This window comes from Henckelia pumila, chromosome 4, assembly GCF_033568475.1.
Source record: "Henckelia pumila isolate YLH828 chromosome 4, ASM3356847v2, whole genome shotgun sequence".
Lineage (NCBI taxonomy): Eukaryota > Viridiplantae > Streptophyta > Magnoliopsida > Lamiales > Gesneriaceae > Henckelia > Henckelia pumila.
The window spans coordinates 188,598,890-188,620,622 of record NC_133123.1 but is presented as its reverse complement, the minus strand read 5'-3'; the positions used below and the strand labels follow the sequence as shown (position 1 = coordinate 188,620,622).

At 36.8% G+C, this 21,733-nt stretch overlaps 1 protein-coding gene across 7 annotated transcripts; it reads right to left on the bottom strand.

Annotated features, from left to right (window-relative positions):
- Window positions 1-1,754: 1,754 nt before the first annotated feature.
- Window positions 1,755-8,194, bottom strand: LOC140863565 (uncharacterized). 7 transcript variants are annotated; one of them, XM_073267087.1, is made up of 13 exons: window positions 7,939-8,194; window positions 7,834-7,847; window positions 7,608-7,672; window positions 7,009-7,211; window positions 6,268-6,440; window positions 5,824-5,958; window positions 4,687-4,753; window positions 4,392-4,500; window positions 4,227-4,286; window positions 3,291-3,358; window positions 3,134-3,185; window positions 2,839-2,919; window positions 1,755-1,944 (listed from the first exon to the last, which is right to left on the bottom strand). In XM_073267087.1, exons 1-4 carry the CDS (start codon window positions 7,973-7,975, stop codon window positions 7,070-7,072), a joined length of 258 nt encoding a protein of 85 aa, XP_073123188.1. In that variant the 5' UTR covers window positions 7,976-8,194; the 3' UTR covers window positions 1,755-1,944; window positions 2,839-2,919; window positions 3,134-3,185; window positions 3,291-3,358; window positions 4,227-4,286; window positions 4,392-4,500; window positions 4,687-4,753; window positions 5,824-5,958; window positions 6,268-6,440; window positions 7,009-7,069. The 7 variants fall into 7 exon arrangements, 4 of the variants coding, with proteins under 4 accessions (XP_073123188.1, XP_073123189.1, XP_073123187.1 ...); XM_073267088.1 differs by having other exon boundaries at window positions 6,268-6,412; XR_012143990.1 differs by lacking the exon at window positions 7,009-7,211.
- Between the last annotated feature and the right edge of the window lie 13,539 nt (window positions 8,195-21,733).

The following is a 21,733-nucleotide window of genomic DNA, read 5'->3' as shown; positions in this document are numbered from 1 at the left end:
GCTTTGGATCCGAGCTCTTCTGCGATTGGCACCACTTCTGTTTCGGAGTCGCAGCCGATTATAGAGGATGAGTCTGGACAGCTTGATAGGGTGGTTTCTGTTACTCCACCGGCAGTTATACATGTTGATGACCAGGGTCCTTCTGCCCCTATCAGATCTCCTTTGATTGATGTTGCTACTGATAAGGGATTGAAGGTGATGACTTCGACAGCTTCTCATGTCCCTGTGACTCACTCTCCTTTCTTATCAGTTCGTATGCGCTCTCAGAAGCGCTATGGTTCGCTGACTCAGCAGCGCAGACGGAGTGCTTCTTCTGGACGGCCTCCTTGAGTTGCTGACTGTTGGGAGGTTTCGTAGGTGGGTTTTTCTGCAGGCTTCTCCTTGCTCACCGATGTTTTGATTTGCTTTTCAGGGCTCCTGTAGTCCGTTTGTTTTATGTTGTGATATGTATTATGGACTCATGTACTCTTTTTGTTTTATGTTTTGATGTACTTTTGCTGCCTTAGAAGAGGTCTTGGTCTAGTTCCCCTCTCTCTCTGGTGTTCTGCTAGTTTGTGTTTATAAAATAAGTGGCTATGCCACCTTTCCTTTTTTTTTAAAAAAAAAAAAAAAAAAAAAAAAAACTCGCCCCAGACTGATCATCAGATTGAAGTACCTGCAACCAATGATCCATCTGATGTAGATGTTAATCATCCTGTTGCTACTTCCTCCTCTAAGCAACTCACTTTTGATCCGCTCACTACAACTATTGTGTATGAGTCTACAACAGAACAACATCAAGATTTGTATCGACCCAACTCGGATCCAATACCTAATCAGAGTTTAGAGCATATTAAGCATGCAATTAAATAAATTAAATTATTCGCTACAGCAGAGTTAAATAAAAACAGGTTGGCAAAATACAACCGACTAAACAAATTTGATTATACAAGTCAATCGAAATAATCAAGCCTAAAGGCAAATAAAAACCTACAGCTAATCATGTTGTCTTCACTGGTCGCTGGTCTCTCCAAGTTACTGGGCGCATTACCTGCACCTGCATCTGCCCCGTCAAATGGGGTGTCCAGACATTCAGAAAATACTGGACGTAAGCGACGATGCTCAATACGAAAGTACGGGTAAAAATACAAACATGATGCATCCAAATGAATATGACTGGGTATCCATATCTGGGATAACTGTATACAAACTGCTCAAAATTGGCGCCTAGTACATGAGTAGTAACACTTGAGGAATCAAACCCCTGGTCACACCTCTCATTCCTACAAGACGTGGACCGTGTTCTTTGGATTCCAGTGCCGGCTAACCCGTCGGTCACGGGGCGTTCGACATCAATCGTCCGAACAGGGCTGAACGACCCTATATGGCTCATCTCAAAATATGTATAGGCTCAATATGATGTGAACATGATGCATAATAATCCATGCAAACACTACAAGAAAAACGGCTAAAGACAACGCTTTTTTCGCGTTGTTAATTTCCCCAAAAAAGCGTTGTCGTAGCCAGTGTTGTAAAAAACCACGCTAAAAAACAATGCGAAAAAAGCGTTGTCGTTTTTGAAAAGACAACGCTTTTTAAGCGTCGTCGTATCTGGAAAAAACAACGCTTAAAAAAGCGTTGTCTTTTCTGGTAAAGACAACGCTTTAAAAAAGCGTTGTCTTTGTTCAAATAAAAAACAAAAAAAAAAATTTAATTCACAAATTTTCAATATTATATAAATCACTCAAAATTCAAAATTTTGTAAAATAAAATTTTAATATAGAGTATTCCAATATTATAAATCATTCAAATATAAAAATAATCGAATTCTAAATTAATGAACACTAGGAAAAAAACTATGCATTAATCTCGAAAAACATTGATTCCTTCCTTCAGCACATGTTAGCGTCCCAAGCTTTCATAAAAGCCGCAACAATCTCTTTTTCTTTAATTTGTATCTCGATACTGTAAATTATTAAAAATAAAAACAAACATAAAACAAATATGAATAGATTAAAATGAAAAGTAAAAGCAAACACATATTTGGCAGCAAAGAACATGAACTACGAATTACGAAATTCAAGCCACAAGTTGCTAAAAATGAATGGTTGAACAAATTATAATGGTTGAACAAGCTACATTCCTAGTTGCAACCCCCTTATTTTATGCATTAAATAACAATCAAATCAGAGGCAATACGAATTTATTTGATATACTAACAAAGTAACAATGACTGGGATGTATGCAGAACACCAAATAATACACCCTTGTTATTAAAAGTAATGAAAAGTGTTCCATACCCAAACACGAAAATCACATGTAAACTAAATTTTCACATGCCATGTATTCAAAAATATTAATCGGAAGAATTTTTTTTTGGTATTTTTCTTTTATTCATCATAATTTTCTTGCATTTATACAGAAATTCTGACCAGATAATAGAAAGTTATCATATTGGCTTCCTTCACAGACCATATGTGCAAGAATTTATTCAATGATCCACTGGCCAAATACTCGTCATTTGGGCTAAATAATGCAACGAAATAAACAAGATCCCTGCAATATTCGGATTGGTGGACATTATAGTGAGTAGAACTAAACACTAGCTCTATTCAATGACGTCAAGCTTTGTAATAAGTGTTTTATTTTTGGGTTTGTCATCAGGTTCAAAGTCTTAATTATCCCACCAAACTTAGTAAAAGAAAATTTATGGTTCGAATGTGAGAGATGATAATGTTTGTCAAACCCTTTTCTTGTTTTATAGGATCATTACGCACGAGAAACACTTCTATGGTTTTATGTAAAATTCAGACATAGTTCCATATGGTTCTGTAAAATTTATATATCTAGGCGCCAAACCTGTGGCCATTTAAGCTGTGGAGAAGACGCCCAATGTCCACTTTTCAGAGCTTTATTGTTGAATCAAATTAAAAGGAGGCACTGCAGATGCAAGGGAATATAAAGTAACAGTGTATGAGAAAAAATGTAATGTTATTTGTACAACACATGAAATTAACTAAAAAATGTACGAACTGGTCATAACTCATGATATTTTTCAGATTGATTAATATGGCATAAATAATATTTACATATCCATTATGCCGATGTACGTAATACAGAACACAGAAAACGATGGATGAACTTCAAGTCATACCTTGGCATGTTCTTTCAAATCAAGCAAGCAGGATTTCTGTTTGGCCTAATTACTGTAAAAATGATTATGTGAAATTATGATGAGGTAAATTAAGTTAACAAAAACAATTAAACGACTGCAACTTTGGTAGGGACAATTTAACGACTTCAAGTCATACCTTGGCATGTTCTTTCATAATTTTTTTGTAGAATCGATAATGATGCAACAACCACTCCGCCATTTCACCTGAAAAAGAAAAAAGAACAAAAACTTTACTACAATGTGTTTGACTTCAATTCAAAGATTGTACGCATAAAGCTCATTCTTCTTTATAATTACTGGTCCAGGCCACTTGCGTAATCACGATCTCCACTCTAAAAATAAGATTTCTAACATCCCATAATTTATAATTAGTTTAAAATTTGGCATATAATTTCCAATTCAAAGATGTATACAATATGAAAGGACACTCGAGCACATCTAAATGACAAAAATAAAAAAAAAAAAATTAACTTTTAAGTAACATTCGTTTCCTAGAACGAAGCATCTTGATCATGTACTACTTTCGTTTCTTCTTTTTTATGTGAACTCCATTTCTAATTGTGGCCCAAGTCAAGAAGCCTTAGGTGTCTCAAACAGAGAAAAAAAAATTTAAGAAGATATATAAACTTTTCGAGAATTATAAATTTACAAGAAAAAACTTGAGGGAAAAAATCTTTAAGAAGAGAGAATAAAGAAGATCATGACATACAAAGATTAAGATTATTGGCTTAAAAGCTATTATCATTTTAATGGTTCCTCGATTCGATTTCCCACCATGCATATGTATCGGATTCACTCAAAATAGCAAAATTCAAATTCTGATAGGTACTCCCTGTTGCATGAAGTTGAATAATTTACAAAACACTTGAAACCACCAACTTTCAAATTATTAATGAAACACCATCTCAAAAATTCCAAAAAGAAAAAATGTGATTCTGAAACACAAAAATGTGTTGATTTGGATCAGTGGGAAATATAACTCACTCCATGTGACTCGTTTTTTAGTTTATTTAATCAAAAAAATCTGATGATAACAAGAAAAAAATGTAAAAACTGAATTTATGGTACTAACATTGAGCATGCCTCATTTATCGGTGAAATGTGTCCTTCCTGTTCATTTCCAGCAATATAGCTACAGAAAAGAAATTAAGTTAGTTACTAAGTTGATGAAAATGCAGCATAGAACATAAAAAAGTGAGACCCTTATAAGTACACTGTATTAGAACATTTGCCCTACCACGCCACATCCTTTTGTTTCTCATCTTTCATTTTGTCAATGACCCCACCTCCTAAACCAGCTATGGGCAACTCAGTCCTCCAACCATCTCTTTTAGATTTACCAGAACCTTGTAACATGCAAGGAATGACAATATCAGTTATAGGACACTACACCTGAAAATTTTTAACAGCCGTACTCATGTTCTTCGAAAAAAAATAAGCACTACTCTGTAAAAAAAATAATATGTCTACAATGAGAGCAAATTAAAATTCCAAAATACATAAATAAATAAACTATGTGAATATGTGTTTACTCTTCAAATAAAGGGGAAGTAGTCCTCAGAAATCCAATCCAACCCATCTGAGGCCCATAGCACAATACTGCAAAACACAGCAGAGAACACAAGTATAACATGAAAACTTAAATTAACTGACACGTGAAATCAAATATCAAGTACACAACAATGCGGCGCAAGTATCCAATTACCCAGAGGCATTCTGGCAGCTGCAGAAAAAACCATAATCAAGGTTTAGAAAGGTTCATTCTCCTAGGTAAAATTTGTTGCTACTGATATCAAAGGATAAAATTGTGATGAAAATGATTAGTTGAATTTTTTGTCTAAGTTTTTGCAGAAGCTAACTTCTACGGACAGTACATGCAACAAGGTCGAAACCGAATTCCAAATTCGTCAGCCGATAGTGTAAAAATCATATTTAATTCATTTCTTATTCAAAAATAGTTCTATAAATTGGAAATGAAATATAACTGATTTTTCTACATTTCATCTTCATAAACATTTTCAAAATAAAATCATATAATAAGCCTAAATCTATCTGCAAGAACACACCTTAAACTCGGACATTATGTTTTTTGCAAATTGGAGCGAGTTCAGTAGAAAATTCATATAAAATTCATTTTACATCCGAATGAGTTATAACTGGTGGCAAAGCAAAGAAAACACAATTATCTACAAGTTTTATGTGAATGCCAACCTCAAAATATGCACCGATCAATACCAGATTTCGAAATGACAGTAGGTGCAAAAAATATTCTTCATACAGTGCAGTTTCAGAAAAATGGGCATATCTCTTTAAATTTTAATTCAAATGACCTGTTTCCAATGCCAAATCAAAGATAACACAGAGCACTACAAGTTTTCTTCATAATGCAGATTCAGAATCTGTACTATTTAAGTTCATTATACTCAATTTCTAAGCTACACGAGCGCTAAAGCTGCTGTCAAAGCATGAGAGCAAACATATCAATTCTTCAGCGCCAATATCTGCAAATTATTCTCGAAACTGTTCAAAACGTGATATATATTCTAACCAAAATAGATCATTTATGTCATTAAAAGAACTTTTATTTTATGTTAATTGTGCAATGCTCAAGTTTAACTACTGTATGCAAATATACAAATTAAAAATGAATTTGAAATATTATAAATTACCTGAGAATGAAGTTTCTGATCAAGCACATGAAAAATCTTGGGCCCAATCCTCTACAAAATCCGGCCACACCACCGTCAGCAAACAAATTTTTTTACCACTTCTCTAATTGTTTGTTTTTTCTCATGCCCCATCACCTGGTGTACATCGAGTGAATGTTATAAAATCGAAAGACCTACTGGAATGTGGTCCCAAATTTATAAATAAATCTTTTAAAATAACAGAATACCAACAGCCGAAAAATTTGAATATACTTGGAACCATGGGATTTTTCAGTGCAAGTTTATGCATCAAAAAAAAATTTGTTACAAAAAGATAAATGACTATTAATGCAATGCATATATGAAATGACTTCAGAGTTATTCTGTAATGGCCAATAAAAAGTGCTCAAAAAATTAGGAAACATTCAGAATCAGCTGAAGAAAAATGACTAATAATCTGAATACCTGTAACCGAGTTTTAATAGTGTCCAGTGGGGTTGTGATGCATGATGCAGTAGAACCAGCAAAAATACCCCCAGCAGCTTGAACCATTGCTATTTTTCCTTCACTTGGAGCAGCTCCAGCAGGTTCATCGACGTGGCCTAAAAGCCTGGCCGGAACAAAATAAAAAAGGTAACCTAACAACCGGAAAAAATATCAAATATTTGGTGACCAAGACTTCCAAGGAGGAGGAGAAGAACGTACGGAAAATGCTTATTCATACCAAAAGAAATATATTTACCACTCAGTTGGACCTTAATGTGTCATACAATGTAAAAGTAAACATCCGCAAAAATGGCATGATAACTAAAAAATCATAAGAGAGCAGTGACGTAGGAAGAACAAAAAATTAAAGAGAACACTTTTACATGGTTTGGCTCAACTGAAGCACACTACTAGGAGAAGTAAATGATAAAAGTATTGACAACAAGATGTGACAGATTTTGGTATCCCAATCAAATGTCATCACTTACTAACACTCTATCCAAATTCAATCCCTTACTAACACTCTCATTCCTGCATCTCTGGACATTCATTTGTAAAGCCACAAGCAAAGTCTAATCTATGGCAGAGAAATATTGATACGATGTTATAAAAATTACTATGGAAAAAATATAAATACGTTATTTGGCTCAACTAAATGACATACAAAGTATAATTGAAAACAGCATAACCAGTGGCATCAAAATCTAAGTAAGTACGGACAGTAGCTATGCCTCGTGCCAATCGGAAAACACCGGTACCACCAACTATAGACAACTCATGATCACCAACAGCAGATAGAGGGTTTCTTCCAAACATGGAGAGTGTACTCCCGTTTTATTTTCCGGTCGTGAAAACGAAATTCATGCTCGTAGCTACCGCCCCTTCGTTCATGTCCGAATAACCGATCAACCCCTGACCTCGGCCTATTGGGGCAGAGTTTAAATCAGTTCCGGCAGTAGTAAGCTATCTGCCATTATGAGTCTTCCGAAATTGGTTCGCACAACTTCAAAACCAGGTCAACACAGAGAAAAATAAAATGGGAAAAATCGCATGCACCAATTTAGTTATTAATTAATAAGCTAAATTAAATTCAATTTCAGTACATGAACTCGCAATAGCTCAAAGATTCAATAAATCAAAGCAATCCTCGATCTTTTCCCCTGAGCACGAAAAAAGAATTAGACCGGCGAGATAAGAACCTTCTCACCCCTTGCATGCTTCTCACATCTTTAAACTACTACACGAAGCTCATCATCGGGAAAATAAAGGACACTCCTTCGTCGCAAAGGGAAAACATCAAAGATCCATTAAAAAATTACCTTATAATCGAAGTTACACAGACACCCTTACGGCACACCCAATTAATCAACAATGCACCTCGTTCCTGCAATCAAAATCTAGAAAAGAATTAAAAAAAATAAAGGAAGAAAACAACAGAATTAAACCAATTGACGAATAATAAAACAACAATCGAAACACGTAACACTCAAAACCACGAAAAGAGGAATCAAAATGCTCCGTTTCTCATAGAGAACACGACCGTACCTGTTGATTCAACACTGCAAAGATGAAATCGCGCAAAAAAATAAAGCTTAGGTCACGATTTCTTGCTATATTGGCATCAAAACGAAGCTTAGGATGAGCTCTAACCGAATTCTAGCTCCAATAACAGATTTCCAATTCCCATGTCAGCGAATCGACGAGGTTGGGTCTTGGTGGAATCGTCATGAAAGCACGAGAAAGAATGATTTTTCTTATCTTAAGATGGGATTCTTGGAGCTCACTTGAAAAATCATCTGATAAATCGAGCAAGACCAGAAAAAATCGACATGGGAAAGCAGATTTTGATTTGAAAGAGATAAAAAGAAGAAAGGGATCGGAGAAGGTGATCGAGAAGGGGTTTGGGATTTTGGGTATATTTTCTCACGTTAAGGGAGGTATAATAATATTTATTTTGTACTAAAAAAAAATTTAATAATATTTATTTTAAGTTTTATTTTAATTAAAAATAATAGTTCTTCTACAATGCTTTTTAAAAAGTGTAGTCATACATGAGAAAAAAAACGCTCATAGACAACACTTTTAAAAGCGTTGTCTTTGACCTAAAAAAACGCTAACAGACAACGCTTTTCACTTAAAGCGTTGTCTATGATGAATAAAAATATATAACGACAACGCTTTTCACTAAAAGGGTTGTCTTTTAAGTGTTGTCTTTGTACATTTTTGTTGTAGTGAAAACATAGCACATAAACGCAACACATAAGCAACCCGCTGGCTATCTCAGTCAGTACTTACGTACCTTACTATAGGTAGTCCTAGCAGTTCCACTCTAGGTTTCAAGCCTATCAACAGCTCTACAATGAAAATATCGATGCATAAATATTTAAGCTCTAAAAGCCTTAACTAAGCTATTGCATACTCCTAAATATTTTAATGAGAACATAGCTATACTTGCGTCCGTCGTCAGCCCTCTGATGACGATTGCCTCAAAACTTAGGCACAGCTTCGCTACTAGCCTCGTAGCTCCTAGCCACTTCCGGATCGCCAATAGGATGCCTAGAAAGCCTAGAAATAGCCTAAAATTAAGGACTAAGAAGAAAGAGGAAGAGAGGAATTGGTGCACTGAGAAATGATTTCGGCTGCCCCTTATATAGACAACGATTAGACCGTTCGATCACATGTTTGGAGCCTCCGATCCTGATCGGAGAGTCCAAACCCTCCGTCAAAACTCCCTCAGCCAACCACATGTCTAGCTTCTAGAGGATGCCTTCCGACACAAGATCGGAACCTCCGATCCACCTTCGGAGCGTCCGAAGTCCCATTAGTGATGTCATCAATGACGTATTATTCTTGGACAGCTGGCCATGCAAGATCGGAGCCTCCGATCTGAGTTCGGACCGTCTGAAATCTTTAGAGATTCCGATCCAAGTAACTTGGCTCCGTTCCTAGTTCGGATCGTCCGATCCCACGAAAAATTCTCGGTTATTTCGAGTGTTCTGGATCCATTTCAGGACTTCGTTAATTCATCTGGAACTTCCTTAATCAGGTTTTACTTAATTTAAACATGATCATTGGATTAATTACAAATAAATCCTTAATTTCGGATAAGGGTCACTACATTCTCCCCACATCCTTAAATGATTTTGTCCTCGAAATCTAGGGTAATTCCCGAAAACGTACTAAAGACCGATACTTACGTGCCTGGTCGAATGGCTTTCATCACACTCAGAATTCTTGTCACAATCCATGCAAGCTCCATTAATGTTGAGCCGCATTATAATCCCCAAACTCCTGAGATGGCTCTTGCAGAAACTGAAAACCACTGCACTACTTGACGAAAGTCAAACTTCTTTGGCACTAATGTATCACAAAACTGATACGTCTTATGTCCTTAATGTGCATTCCTTAGAGATTCTTCTATTGAGCTGACACTCGCAACTTTTTGGCACTGATCTCGTAATATTTGACCACGAGCAACTAGAACATAAATTCCTGCTTGCTCAAAATCACCATCCTGAGTAAAATCTTACACAGAAGAATCCTAAGTCGAAACCTAACTTGTTCGCGACATTCGTTGAATCACTGACTAAAACCCAACCATCTATCGGTGCCAAAAACTCTCATTGTAGAATACCCATCCCAACACCGTCCTGATATAGAAACTAGTGAATCTCTCCTCTATAGAATTCAGTTCACATAAAGTTTGTACATCAACGGAACTGCTTATCAAGATTTCCAGACTGGTTCGTCCTTCCCATGCTCCTCTGAAGCATAGATAGGCTTCTAAAGCGATAATAGGAACTCAGACCACCAAGTTTATTACTAATCATAGTTCACGTTCTCAGTATAACTCATCACTGCGCTCTGATGAAAACTATCATCACTTTCCAATCATGACACTAAGTCATCTCTTAACCATTGGCTTGTGAAGCCATACGCATACGCCGCAATGGTAATCATCGCATCTCTGATGAACTACATCATCTCGAACACAGGTTACTCACCTATGATTTTCAATCGATGGATTAGTCAAATGTCTCTACAAAATTCAGTTATCTATGGACATCCTCCTTATAGTTATACATACTGGCAATCATTGTACACACATCAAGACTAAGGAAAGCTCCCACCAAATGTTTGACTGGAACAAACATTCCACAGTCCACCAGCATATGGAAACACTTCTTATCCCGTCTCGAAATAGATAGTCATTTGCACCTGGTATAACTCATCTCGAAGTCTTTGATGACACCATCATCGCTAATTCTATCTTCGCGAGATCTGACCAACTGCTTTTAAAGGAAACTAGTCCCTACGGGTTCAATATTCTCACTAACTCATGTTCTTGCTGAAGCGCATCAGCCGTGACATGAAATAGAAAGGACAAAGATTCTTGACGAACACGTCACTCCTGGCACTAGCGCAATCCATCTAGTTACCAAGGACTTCAAAGAATACGCCTAGAGTTTACACGCTCGGAATAATTTTCACGACACATCGCGTATCCGACTTTTGTCTATTGCTGAAACACAATAACCTTGACAATTAGTCCGCAATCTTTAGATAAGATGCATTGTCCTTAATTTATTCTAGCATTTCAATGGCACAACACATAAGAATCTTATGGGAAGATTAGTGGAAACAATCTTGCTAGACTCTGAAAAACAAGTCTCGGTTATTATATCATACCACGATCAGACAACTGATGTTCACTCGCTAATGCCTATCATAATCCTCAATACTTGTTAGATCTCAACCCAACGGTATACTAAAATGTCATCACCGGAACACTTCATCAAATGTTCAGTTGACAGTCTTAGAAAATTATTATCTAACACTAACATGGATTAAACACTTGATGTTTTCCTTTCTCAACCTGAGTATATTATTTCTAATATTAAGAAATAATTTTAGATCAATTTTGGCTTCTTCCTAACAAGGAAACACAATCCTTGGAAACTACCCATTTCCCTGGCTTGTTCCTACTGTCAAGTTATCACCTAACTTGACCATACAAGTCAATTTGCAATCGTCCTCGATTAGCAGCAATCCCAAAAGATCCATCTCTGGAAATCCTAGAGATTCTCAATTTACCCAAATCGCCAACTACTTTGAGAATGTACCAAGTACTCATCTCATAAGCACTAAGAGACGAAATACTATCCCAAGTATTTCTCGATTTGTTGTATTCTAAAAATCACTGATTGGATTCAACTTATCGATCTCGTCGATCTACTATGGCTCGCACTTAGCTGGTCAGTGATAGTCGAATCAGACAACCACTGATAATCGAAACCTAAATGGCTCGATCAATAACCTTGACTCAGCTGCTGACCGCTTAATTTGGTATTTACTATCAAGTGCAATAGGTCAAGTAATGGTAAGTGGACAGAGAGTCCAAGTATCGATCCCACAGGGACCGTCGTCAATTCTCAAGAATTAATTATTTTACTTAATCTAGACAAAATCATAAAAAGCAATTTGATTTAAATAAAATAAGAATTTAAAGTAAAAACTTCTTAAGAAATAAGAATTAAAATAGTTAAAGGAAAATTTAATTAAAACGAGGCAACCAAGACACACGTAGGTACCGAATAAATAATGTAACATTTAGCCGATTCAGGCCTCATATTTAATCTTAAATTACGGTGAATTCTCCTAACTTGTTCAATGGTATATTTCTAGAACAATCAAACCTATTCAAATATTGAAGGATTAATTTTTCGTAATTCTAAACAAATTCAAATGCATGAAGAACTATGAGAATTCAGTTTTTACCTAAAACCGCACACTGAAATCGAATACTATTTCTAGTAGGTTTTACCATATGTCAATTATTAGAGTGATCGAAATCAATTTCTCCTATGTCGACTTGGAATCTATTAACATGCAAGCGAACAATTGGCCAGATCATTCACAAGACAAATATAAATCTAATAATAAATAATATAAAACCAAATATGAAAAATCCCAAACAAACATCCAAATTTTATACATAGATTTGTTTGGCTCAATCACGTTGTCTTGGTTCAAGAAAATCTACTCAATAATTGAAAACAATAATTCAAAAATAAAAAGAAGAAGAAAAGAAAAGAAAAGAAAAGAGAAATCTTCTCTTTCAAGCTTGTAGTCGCCTCTCTTGTGTTGCGCACGTTATGGAACCCCAAATCTGATGGAAAATTCGTTATATAAATATCCAAGAATCCCCAATATAATATCCATCCCGAGCAAGAGTTTCCAAAATTACAAATTCTGTACGTGCGTCTCGCTTGAGCGGCAACAATGTGCGCTTGAGCGAGCACTACTCTGCCCCGAGGATTTTTGATCACGTCTTTCTCGCTCGAGCGAGCATAAATTGCGCTCGAGCGAGTGCTTTTCTACCCCGATAATTCTTTTCCGCATAGCCAATCCGCAGATGCGCAGCTTTCTTGCGCGATAGCGCTTAATCTTGCGCTATGCATCAGTGTTTGAAGCACTTCTAAGCGCTCTTCTTTAGCGTGATATCACTTCTTCTAGGGCCCTTTGTTAGAGCGGTAGCACTAGTTTAGAGTTGTTCTTAGAGCTCTTCGTTAGCAGCTCTGCAATTTAGCACTTGAAAGTCTTCTTCTTTCTTTTATTTTCTCTGAACTCTTTTGATTTCCATTTTTCCTACAAATAAAACTCAGAGAGTGAAATACACATGAATGGAATTAAACACATAAAAACACACAAAACAATATGAATTCACACAAAATAGACATAAAAATATCACAAAATAATGCATACAAAATTCACTTATCAACACTCTCATACTTAACTCTTGCTCGCCCTCGAGCAAGACATATGACACAACAAAAACAAATTAGGAAAAATTCATGGGAATCAACCTCCGAGAAGTCACATGCACCAGATAAAATCACACATGCTCTCGATTTTCCATAATACACCATCGGTTTAGCGTGAACGTGTGTGTGTGCCATGTTATTCCAGTTACATGCAACTTAACAAGAATCTGTTTTACGACTGCTTAGCGACCTATGACATATCAGTGTAAATTTCACAATCAAGTGTCTCTTCCTCTCAACAACCTCTAACACAAAAACACCTCCCGTTAGATAAATTATGCACCTCCGGATTTTACATCCGATATTTCTTATGCCCCAATAATTACCCGCAAACTTAGCTATAATTAGGATAGGATTCGAATTTCAATCCCCTCGTCTATAGCCCGGATGGAGCCACAATCCCATTGAACCCGCAAAATTAGGCATGGAAAAAAGATTAGGATTTCAATCATTTTCCAAGCCCGGATGGAATTGTTATTTTATTTATTTCAAATTTTAGATTTTTAAGATTTTTACCCCCATTTAATCCGCATACTTAGCCAAGAATAAATTAATTAGTATTTCAATTACTTGCTCATGACCCGGATGGAGTTAAATTTGTTTTAAAAAATTCATATCAATTAAAAATTTTCAAAAATTTTGCTGCGTCCAAGATCATAAGTGTAATGTCAGAAAATCATTGAAATTCAAAGGAAAAAATCAAGATCACAAAACACCTAACGCCGTGCAATGGTCAAACAGACACAAACATCATTAATGATATCGCTAAACTTCATTGGTCTAACATGCGTGCTTAAAAATATTCACAGTTCAACCTACGGTTTCACATGTCAAGTCAAGAGCAAAAACAAAAAATATTCACAAAATTCAACACTTCATATTCATCATTGACTCCTATTCATCATCCTACTCAACACACATGCACACAACAACAAAATGATCTATAAGAAAATAATTTAACACACTACGAATGTAACACAAACTTGCACACAATAAAATAAACTAGTCTACCCCCCCCCCCCATACTTATCCAAAGCATTGCCCTCAATGCTTCAGAACAATGAACATAATGCAAAGACGAAAATAAACACAATGAAAACAAAAATAACACTCCGCTTTTTTCTTGGCAGTAACACTTGGGGTGATAGCAACATACTAGGTATATCAGTCAGACACGAAAAACTGGAATGGAAAAGAAGCAAAAATCAAATAAAAATAAACATAAAACAAAATAAAATAAAGAGCAATGGAAAGAACACTGGGTTTGTGACGCCCGAGGCTGAGGAGCTGGGGAGTGATCGCCGGTGCCAAGAGGTTGCACGAACAATGAGAGGCTCCTGGTAGGCTTCAAGGCGGAGAGAGACATGGATGAACCGATCCCATGCCAAAATGAGAGGGATTCTGAGACTGTAGGTATTGAAAGAGTGGGTGCCCGGTTAGCCAACTTGTGGCTAAGGGCTTTTGTGACTCTATGTATAAACAATCTTTGTTTAATATAATTTACATTCATTAATGGCATTTTCTTTGTCTTTCTTCATATTGTTATATTGTGATATACTATTGATGTTTTGATAAAGACCTTGAATATACTATAGTGTAAGTAAGATGAGATAGTGAATAAAGAGAGATCACTATTATGAAACACATCTTATAGTCATTGTATATTTTAAACAGTTCCTAGTCAATTGAGCCGTCCGCTAATAAGGATAAGGATCGCTCGAGATTGAGACTAGCATTTGTGATGCCAAGTACCACGTTTCATTGGTAATGGACATGGAGATGTTCAAAGCATGCAAATGGATATTCATATGATGAATGATCGAACTACCCTATTCGTACTTTCCAAGTGGTTATTACTTATCGAGTGGATAAAGTCCGCGGTTTTGGTTGTACACCATTAGTCCTTACTACATGAAACATCATTGAGACTCTATATGCTAGTACTGTACTTTGACTCGTTTACCGACTCTATTGGGGTCATCAGGTGTCGGGATTGGGTACACTTACGACACATATAGGAGTCGATGATTTGTTGTCAAGGATTCACCACATACTTGAGAGTGTGGATATCCTATGCGATCTGAGGAGATATTAGTGTGAAGAATCTCTGGCCAGAGTACATGATGTGTTTTAGGTTACTCGGTTTTCCTAGTAACACATGCGATGTCACTATTTGATCTCCAAGATGTAATGCATAGTTATCGAATCTCGAACGACTCTCGATGCACCAATGGTTGTTGATTCGATCGGGATATATGGATGAAGGGACCGTACTGTACGCTAACCAAAATCTACTGGTTCTTGCAGGCACTATCAGTGATACCTAGGGAATCATGGGGCGATGTTGCTAGACGCTCTTACCATGATTCGTTGGGCAAGTCGGAAATTGTTGTTCCGAGTCACAAGGAGTTGTGAGCCCACGGCTAGCTGTATCCCTGAACCATTGAGGGTCACACAAGTAATGGATTACTAAACCCCGTTGAGATAGTTAAATTTAAAGAGTTAAATTTAATGAAAGAGAAGTTAGACTTCTTAACTAAAAGGGAGTGGAATTTCCTAAAATGACATAGGGATGGACATTTTTGGAAATCACTGAATTCGAATTCAGAAAAATTATCTTGACTTTAAAAGGTGCAGAAATGGTTTCTGTGCACATTGGTGAAATCGGTTTATCAATCGGAGTCATGATGAATTTTATATTAATTTCTATAATAACAGGCTTGGCTTGTTGGACTTAAGTTATGGATTGTGGGCCCTAAGGAGTTAGAGTCCTAATACAATTATAACTTAATCTAGTCTAGAAATTATCTATAAATAGATGAGTAGTGTTCGAAAATCACAAGAATTCATTCTAGCAATTTTCGAAAATCACTCATATTATTTCAAGGGGATTTTCGAAATCCTCTGTCCCTTTTTGAGAAAATTCGGTCTGTGATTTTTTCGAAAAATCACTTTCTGAATTAACAGATCAAATCTGTTTATTCTCATCGATAAACATCTGATTGATTTCTAGTGCAATCAATCAGAGGGTTTCTGTTTTCTGTTCGTGGACCTTATTCCGGAGATTGATCGTGAAGCCATCGGTTCCCGGGATATACAAGAAGAGCAGATTAAATTCTGTTGATGTCCATAATCAAGCCGTTGCTTGAATAGGTAAAAATTTAATTGTGATTTTATTTTTACTTGCATAATTTAATCGTAAAGTTTTGATACCCATGATATGGAATCGTTCCATATCGAAAAATAAAAATTTTTAAACTTCCGCTGCACCGGGTATCAATTCTTAATTGATCTGAACACGTTTTTCCAACAGTGGTATCAGAGCCAGGTTGCTTAGATCAAACGATTAAATTAATCGATTGTACAAAATATTTGGCCTCGGTTTTTTGAAAACAAAACGAATTTTAAAAATTAAAATTTTGACGGAACAGGGGCATCGGGGCAGCGACGAAGCTGCCCGCCTCCACGTGTGCAGCCCTGTCCCACGTGGAGGAGGGGGCTGCCCGGGAATGTCCCGGGCAGTCCGGGAAAATTAAAATTCAATTTTTTTTTAATTAAAATTTTGAAATTTTGAAATTCTAGTTTTTGGTCCGATCGAAAATTGTTTTTGATTGGTTCACGAGGCATCGGATCGAATTGTTCGAGTCCGAAATTTTTAAGATTGATTTTTGGATAAATTTGAATTTTTGGAAAATTTATAAATTTTATCCGTTAAATTAGATTTTATAAAATCAATTATTTTGGTACAATTGATGATAAGATATGATCTTATGAAAGGATAAGATAAAATTTGATTTTATCTTTTAATTATAGATGCCATTGTATGTCATCCAATTATTTAATTTATGGATAAGGGATGATCGATTGCCATGACCAATGTTTTAGGTGTATGTTAGATAATTTACATTTGGTTTTATTATTGTTGGGTTTTATTAATGGGCTTGGTTTATAGCCCAATCTGAATTGTCATTTTTAGTAAAAAGTGGGCTTGGTTTATGGCCCGTTCCCATCCCTTAAATATGTATCCCCTACTTGTCATCGAAATTTATTGTAAATTTGTTAGACTTAGTGGGAGATAAAGATTTGAAGACAATGGTGGGCCCAGCAGACGATAAAGACCGAAGAAATGTAAATGGAAGCGCAATGTAATAGGATTGCATTGCATACTTGCATATCACCTAGGATTGGACTTAGACTCGTGATTGGCAACCACGGGTCGATTAGATAATGAGATCGATCATCCTTAAATAATATATGATATTATTGATGTATGCATGTTTAGACTAAATTGTATGAATCCCGCAAGCATACATAAATTGCATGATGAGACAGATTTTCAAAAATTAAAAATCCCTCATTTTAAATATGATTTAAAATTGATATCAAGATAAACAAAAGAGAATTTAAATATTGTTTAAATATTTCTACCTTCCATCAACGATCAATGTATGAGATGCTACCCGCGGGCACGGTCCGGCTCATATTATTGGGGGGGCCCGTTCATCGGAAAGCTGTACATTGGATCTACACATGTTGTAAGTTGGGTGGAACTCCCATAGGATTGGCTCATATTATTGGGGATCCACATGGCGACCGTCCATCACAACTTAATATTGATGGGTCATCTTGACATATCACATTAAACGGCGTCATATTATTGGGCCCTTATTGGACATGAGGTAAAAACATGGGGGTTGCTTTGGAAGCAATTGAGATCTACCTTTTGAAAATTATGGTTGGCTGATATTATTCGGGACTATAGTTTGTCAATTGGACTCCATGTTCCCAATAAGGAAACAAGTTTCCCGTTTTCACTAGAGGGTAGTGAAATCGTTAAAATAGTGGGAGTGAAATTCATAAAATTAAAATTCGCCATATTTTATGTCTTAGTAAATTAATTAAACAATCACTGATTATTGTCTGTTTCTTTTCAGTATTTTATTACAATGAATTCGCGCAATCCACTATACTCAATTCTCGAACAAAAAAAATTGACTGACGCAAACTATATGGAATGGTTCCGTAAATTAAAGATTGTTCTAAACTCGGAGAAAATTTTCTACGTGTTAGAAAAGAATCCTCCAAAGGAAGCACAGGCTAATATAAGTCCAGAAGAATTGACAAAACTTGACCAATGGTGGGACCATGATATCAAGGCTAAATGCTATATGCAAGCTTCAATGTCTGATGAACTCCAGAGGCGATTTGAGGATACCGTGAATGCTGCTGACATACACATGCCCTCAAGGAACTTTTTGGAGCTCAGTCAAGGTCGAAGAGGTATGCCACCGTCAAAGAGCTCATGACATGCCGCATGCGAGATGGGACTTCGGTCCGTGAGCATGGGGTACACATGATTGGGCTCATTGAAAAATTGGTAACACTCGATTTGACTTTGGAGCATGAACTAAACGCGGACTTGTTGCTTCTTTCCCTTCCTTCGTTGTTTGACGGATTTGTGGTGAACTTCAATATGAACAAGATAGAGGCCACCCTTGAAGAGATGGTCAATATGCTTGTGTCTTATGAGGCCACATTAAAGAAGGATAAACCGGTACTCTTGGTTGGCTCCTCTTCTTACTCCAAGAAGGGGCTAAGTGGAAAGGGTAAGAAACGTTCTGCCCCACCCATGAAAATTGTACCACAAAAGAAGGCCAAGACAAAAGCTTCAAACGTGAACATATCTGGAGATGTTTGCCATCACTGCAAGAAACCCGGTTATTAGAAACGTAACTGCAAGGAATACCTCGAGTAGTTGCGAACTGTAAAGGGTATGTTTTACATTGAAATAAATGTTTCACTTAATACTACTTCTTGGGTATTGGATACCGGATGTGGATCTCACATTTGCAATGATTTGCAGGTGATGACAAGAAGTCGTAAGCTTAGGATGGGTGAGACCCAGCTGAGGCTTGGAAATGGTTCCAGAGTTGAAGCCAAAGCAGTGGGAGACGTTTATTTAGTTTTGCAGAACAATTTCAAGTTATTTTTGAGAGATGTTTTATTTGTGCCAGATTTAGTGAAAAACATTATTTCTGTTTCTATGCTTGATAGAGATGGTTTTTCTTGTAATTTTGTGAATGGGATTTGCAATATTTACAAGAATGAATGTTTGATTGGAAATGAAAAACTTGAAAATGATCTATATAACTTAAAATTAAAAGACGTTCCAATTAATTATGTTGATAAACCAGTAACAACAAATAAAAGGAAAAACGATAGTCAAAACCCGGCAAACCTTTGGCATGCTAGGCTAGGTCATATTTTCTCAAGGAGGATGAACAAGCTAGTGGGAGAGGGCATGTTTGATATGTCTGATATTAACTTTCTAACTACTTGTGAGTCCTGCCTAAAAGGAAAAATGACTAAATCTCCTTTCAAAGGGAAGCCTGAGCGTAGTCAAAACCTGTTGAATTTGATCCATACAGATGTCTGTGGACCATTTAGTATCGGTACTAAATTTGGACACACCTACTTCATTACCTTTACTGATGATTATTCGAGGTATGGGTATTTATATTTAATGAAATATAAGTCTGAATCATTTGAAAAGTTCAAAGAATTCAAGGCTAAAGTAGAAAACAAACAAGGTAGAAGTATTAAAGCACTTCGATCGGATGGAGGTGGAGAATACTTAAGTACCGAGTTTTTGAGCTATCTAAAAGAGAATGAGATTCTCTCTCAGTGGACTCCTCCTATGACACCTCAGCTAAATGGTGTCTCGAAGCATCGCAATCGAACTTTGTTGGACATGGTTCGATCTATGATGAGCTTCACTGAGATCTCACCTTCGTTTTGGGGCTATGAGCTTGAAACGGCGGTATTGTTGTTGAACAATGTCCACACTAAAGCAGTAGATAAAACTCCATACGAGTTATGGAATGGCAAAGCTCCTAAGTATTCGTACTTAAGGATTTGGGGATGTCCTGCTTACGTGAAGCAGACAGTGGGAGATAAGTTGGATAGTCGATCCACCTTATGTTATTTTGTAGGATATCCGAAGAATTCAATTGGATATTATTTCTATCATCCTTATGAGACAAAAGTGTTTGTTTCGAGGAATGCCACCTTCATGGAGAAGGAGTTCTTATTAGATAAGAAAGGCAAGATGATGGAACTCGAAGAAATTCGAAAAAAACCCGAGATACAAAATAACGACCACACACCTCAAGAACTTTCAACGGACACGCCTATATCTAGGAGATCCGAGAGGACTTCTAGACCTCCTATTCGATATGGTCTTCTTCTTGAAGGGGATCAAAGTGAACCCGACATTGGATGTGATCCAAGAAACTTCAAGGAAGCAATTTCTGATGCGGATTCTAATTTATGGTTTGAAGCTATGCAGTCGGAAATAGACTCGATGCATACAAACTAAGTTTGGTCTTTAGTAGATCCTCCTGATGGAATTGTTCCAATAGGGTGTAAATGGATCTACAAGAGAAAACTTGGGCCTGATGGTAAGGTACTTACCTACAAGGCACGATTGGTAGCAAAAGGTTATACTCAAAGACAAGAAGTTGACTATGATGAAACCTTTTCACCAGTCGCAATGTTCAAGTCCATAAGAATCCTTATTGCCATAGCAGCATGGTATGACTATGAGATATGGCAAATGGATGTGAAGACTGCATTTCTTAATGGAAACATTAAGGAAGAAATCTATATGATGCAGCCCGAGGGATTCACATCCATGGGAAGCGAGCATAAGGTATGCAAGCTTCAGAGATCAATTTATGGTCTCAAACAAGCATCAAGAAGTTGGAACCAGAAATTTGATGAAACAATAAAGGACTTTGGTTTCATCAAAAACCCGGAGGAACCGTGCGTGTACAAAAAAGTAGTTAAGGATGCGGTGACGTTCTTAGTGCTTTATGTTGATGACATCCTACTCATTGGGAATGACATAGGGATGTTGCAGTCAACAAAGATATGGTTATCAGGTAGATTCTCGATGAAGGATTTGGGTGAGGCATCCTATATTCTAGGGATACAGATCTATAGAGATAGATCTAAGAGAATGATAGGACTCACTCAAGCAACCTACATCGACACCATATTGAAAAGGTTTTTTATGGATGAGTCCAAGGGAGGACATCTACCTATGTGTCATGGAGTTTCTCTATCCAAGTCTATGTGTCCCAAGACTGACGAAGAGATAGAGAAAATGACACACATACCATATGCGTCAGCCATAGGTAGTATTATGTATGTGATGATATCTACCAGACCGGATGTAGCCTTTGCTCTGAGTGTCACGAGCAGATATCAGGCCAACCCCGGTCAAATGCATTGGAAAGCCGTGAAGGATATTCTTAAGTACTTGAGAAGAACTAAGAATATATTCATGGTTTATGGAGGAAGAGAATTGAAATTGGAAGGCTATACCGACTCTAGCTTCCAAAGCGATGTGGATGACTTGAAGTCAACCTCTGGATTTGTATTCATGCTCAATGGTGGTGCTGTCTCTTGGAAGAGTTCCAAGCAAGACACCACAACGGATTCCACCACTGAGGCAGAATACATTGCAGCATCAGCTGCTGCTAAAGAGGTCGTTTGGATGAGGAATTTCGTCCAAGAGTTGGGCGTACCTGAAGCTGTTGGTCCAGTTCCAGTATAAT